General features: G+C 33.2%; 1 protein-coding gene across 1 annotated transcript; it reads left to right on the top strand.

Annotated features, from left to right (window-relative positions):
* The first annotated feature begins 776 nt into the window (after positions 1–776).
* On the top strand, positions 777–3,039 carry LOC109543129. Its single transcript, XM_019912676.2, has 2 exons — positions 777–883; positions 1,521–3,039. Exons 1-2 carry the CDS (start codon positions 852–854, stop codon positions 2,794–2,796), a joined length of 1,308 nt encoding a protein of 435 aa, XP_019768235.2. The 5' UTR covers positions 777–851; the 3' UTR covers positions 2,797–3,039.
* The last annotated feature ends 1,116 nt before the right edge of the window (positions 3,040–4,155 follow it).

Below are 4,155 nucleotides of genomic sequence, written 5' to 3'. Positions count from 1 at the left end.
TATATTGTAAAGAACGGGGGGAGCGGCGATCCCTTTTACGTTTTTACGATGGGAAGTAAGTATCTGAGCGTTTAAAGTTATAATCGGAAGTAGAAATATTTTAGTCAGTAGCAATAACCTGAAAGACCAATAATAAGATTTTACACTAATATTTTATCTAATGCACTGAAAAACTATGGAAATTTTGAATGCGGAAAAGGTTTCTCAAAACATGAATGTATGAACCATAGGTTAACTAACCCACACCTGCCTGTTGGATGTATTAGGAAACCTACTCCTCTTTGACTTTCGCTTTCGTGTCCACAGTAATAAAAGGTTTTTCCCGATTGAAGTGTTAACAGGTTTTCTTCATGTCTTCTGGTTTCACTCAGTGCAATGATATCCTCTTTAACATTGCCGAGTTCGCAAAAAAAAGTCCAATTCTGGACGAAAAATGGCTAGAAAAAAATTGGAGCACCACAATTAGCAATCATATCAGATAGATGTAAGATTCATGGCTGTCTGGTACTTGGTCTTAATGCAACATTTTTTAAAACTTTCAGTCGAAAGAATATTTTGCTTTTTAAACGATTCATATGGGTGACCAGTGGATTTGTGCGATATGTGGCCAATATCATTTGAATTTATAAAAATTCAAAGACCAGAAATTCCTTCTCTTTATACTTGCTTACTTTTATTGTACAAAAATTTAAAAGAGAAGCAATTTATGGAGAATTCGCTTGGCTATTAAAAATGAAATAAATAAAATGTATAAAAAATAAAGGCTAGAAACACCTTCAAAATTTCCTAACATTTATTTGTAATTGTGTGTTCGTTTCAATAGGTAGTGTAAAAATTTAAACATTTTCAAAATGTTTCGCAGAACCCAACTTAGAATGCGAACGTAAGTAATTATWACTRTWCCTATATACCATATATTTGYTTAGAAACAAAAATCWSRSASATMAYTTWCWAAAAAGKRAGYTTWMASAKTTTTTCGAKTATTTGAAMWAAWWSRAAAAWYSTWAGTTAKAARTTTGTCRAAKTGWYTTAGSTTKAWAYGMRMKTKMTGTTAATGGCATTTSRCAKTATCCATTTYRATYWTKGAAYAWCGTATWCAAAAACATATGTTWTGWAKAASTWTRKMWAMTWRMWWKAAMYGWAARTGCTGGATTAATGGCAYYTGRMAGTAYSCAAGTTTTTRARCATGSARTRTCGSATRYAAMAACATAMTTTATRYTTAATTTGTCTTTTKAAKCTTRAAAGAGTTCCCTGCTACTGKTCTKGTGTTGTATCATTTATGTMGTYAGAATGCAAACTTTAAATTTGTTTGAATTATTTTCTACKTTGTAAAATTTAAATCTGATGATKGCGMTRTTGTCTCGCCGAATSRTAATGAAATAAACGATATTCAAATTTTTACTTTGYACTTTGACTGAGAGCCMGGAAGGATAAGAATATAAGAACCATTCCAYGCAGYCAGGAAAATAAATAAAAATTTTAATGGAAATAAAATTATATTATTTMTGTATTTTTTACAGTGCTATTAACAGAGCTATTCAGAGAGCCCGTGGAATGATTAGACTACCACGGMGGATAGAAGGGMTTCCTGTTGCAATAACACAGCCATTCAAGGAACATAACTTGATAAAATTGCTGAGGCATTCTTCGCCTGATATTACACTCTTGAGGGAAGACACGGTGATTGATAGAGACCCTTTAGTGTATCCACATAAGTACTTCCTGAGAGTCCACTTGGTCGAAACAGTTCATGGCCAACGAACTTTTAAAACTCTGGAGGTAGTAGCAAAAGTGTTGGGGTCTATACCCGCAGGTAATTTGGAGAAGAGAAATATTCGCATCAAAGTGGAAAAGGAAGTTATGATATATTCAAATGTGTTGCAAACATTTGATCAATATCAAACGACATGGATTTTTGTTGATCATAAATATTCCGATCTTTTTCCTGTTTGCTATGGATCCGCTCTCAGTTTGCAAAATCAAGATGCTCAAAAAGCTGATCCCTCAGCAGCTATTTTACTTCAGAACTTAGGTCCCTTAGGATTTCAGAAATTCAGGGAACCTTGTAGCTACGGAGTGGCTAAACTGATAATCAAACGTTTGGCCCTATTGCATGCCACCCCTATAGCAATGTACATGCATTTAGGAAGTCGTCGTTTATCAAGATCGCAAAATCGGTTAACCACACGGACTAACTTTGAGCCTAGAAACGCTCTTGCAGAACTCAAGAAAATATGTTTGGTCATTACGCCCGACTCAGATATGTATCGTTATATCGGAGTGGTTGATTGTCACTTACAAAGGTATGCCAACAATACTCATGGAGATTATGTTGCGGAAGTTCGTTCGTGGACCACCATATCTCATTCTAAATGTTCCATACGTAACATAATGTATAAACCTCCAGATCATAATGGCCCAGCAAAAGTAAAATTTTTAGATGCTGGATATATGCAATTTGATTCCTGTGCTTCTGATTTAGCATTTTTCATGCTTACAAGTATGGCTTCAGAAGTTTTAGAAGATCACTTTGATGACCTTGTGAGTTCATACTACATTGAATTATCTCGTCTCATGTCGCTAGCTTATATCGACCTTGAAGAGCATACTTATGAGAGTTTCCTAACTGAATTTGAAAATAGAGTCATGTGCAATATAGGTGCAATTTTATCCGAAATAGGCCACCTTCATTTTGACAAAAATGAAGGATTGCAGAATATTATGGGAATGTCTTATAGAGCTAAAATTGACTTTATTATTAGGTTTATGGTGAGGAAAAACTGGATTAAAATATGAACATTGTTGACGCCCAATCTATTTATTAGTAAAAATATTATATTTAAAAACTTCCATATTACTCACAGATTTATCTAATGTAGTAAAATAGAAGGAATACAATATTTTTTACATTTTAAAATGGACAAATGGACTATGACGAATTCATCACATTATAATAATATGAAACATTATATGATATAATTTTAATGTGTGCTGTTGAATTTATAAATGTTTTTAAATAAAGCAATATTTTTGAACTGGTTTACAATTTTTATACTCTGTTACCTCCTGTTCCAAATTATATGTAACACTAGTATCAAAGGCATTTGTTTGCCAGAACATGTCTGCTGATCTGATAAATGCGAAGACACATGTTTGGACAGACAATTCTGTAACATTGAAAATAATTGTAACTAAAATAACTCACAAAACACGAGTATTGCTTTTAAAGTCATCCATTGTTTACGACGATTAACCGACTTTTTAATTTGCAGCTTGAATCTTTGGATTTTACTTCAAGGGTTGCTACTGTTGATGTTTCATTTACCAAGACAAATAATGGAGAACACAAGTCACGTTTTATCACTTATCATAAGTTTCGAATCACCCTGTGTCAAACGTTTCGATAATAAAAGCCGCCAAAAAATAACAACAGCACAACAAAAGTAGAGAAGTTAAAATATTATATTTACATTTAGCTGCCAGCGACTGTGGCATTTTAGCATTTCCCTGGCATATTGGAAATTAAATTTACTAATCTTTGTTGTGGTATATTAGTGCGTTCTTCTAGAAATGCAAGCGCAATCACTTGTAGTTTTCACCAATCTATTAATTACGTCCTATTCTGATTTATTTTCCTGACTGCGTGTACTTGTTATGATATTCTTATCTTTCCTGGGTCTCAGTCAAAGTGTGAAGTACACATTTTTAAACGTCGTTTATTTCATTACGTTTACATTTTCAAACACGCTGTAAAATTAGTATGCAAAGCCATGGAACAGTGCTATGCGAAAATTCGCTATTAATAAAATGGTCATATTTTAAATCTGTTCTGTTGAGACGGCTTAATATCGGCCGGCAATAAGGAAAGAGGGGAACCAATAATAAGGGTATTGTTAATTTTTTCCCCGTTTCTATTCTCTTCGTGGCGGACAAAAAAGACTGTCAACATTTCCAAGACTTTGAATAAGTGGCCTTTTCTATCAATGGTTTCACCGGCAAGACGATTTAGGGGGCAATTTTTGTCCGTTTTGATTAAGAAGAAGGTTTGGTTAAGTACTGGATTTATTTTGCCTAAGAAAGCACTTTAACATTTAAATGTTCCATACGAAAAGTCTTGTAGCTTTCTACATGTCCACTTAAATATTTAAAATACTG

The sequence above is a fragment of the Dendroctonus ponderosae genome, unplaced genomic scaffold (assembly GCF_020466585.1).
Source record: "Dendroctonus ponderosae isolate FM_Combo_2020 unplaced genomic scaffold, Dpon_F_20191213v2 Dpon_F_20191213_7, whole genome shotgun sequence".
Lineage (NCBI taxonomy): Eukaryota > Metazoa > Arthropoda > Insecta > Coleoptera > Curculionidae > Dendroctonus > Dendroctonus ponderosae.
This window is presented reverse-complemented; position numbering and strand designations above follow the sequence as displayed.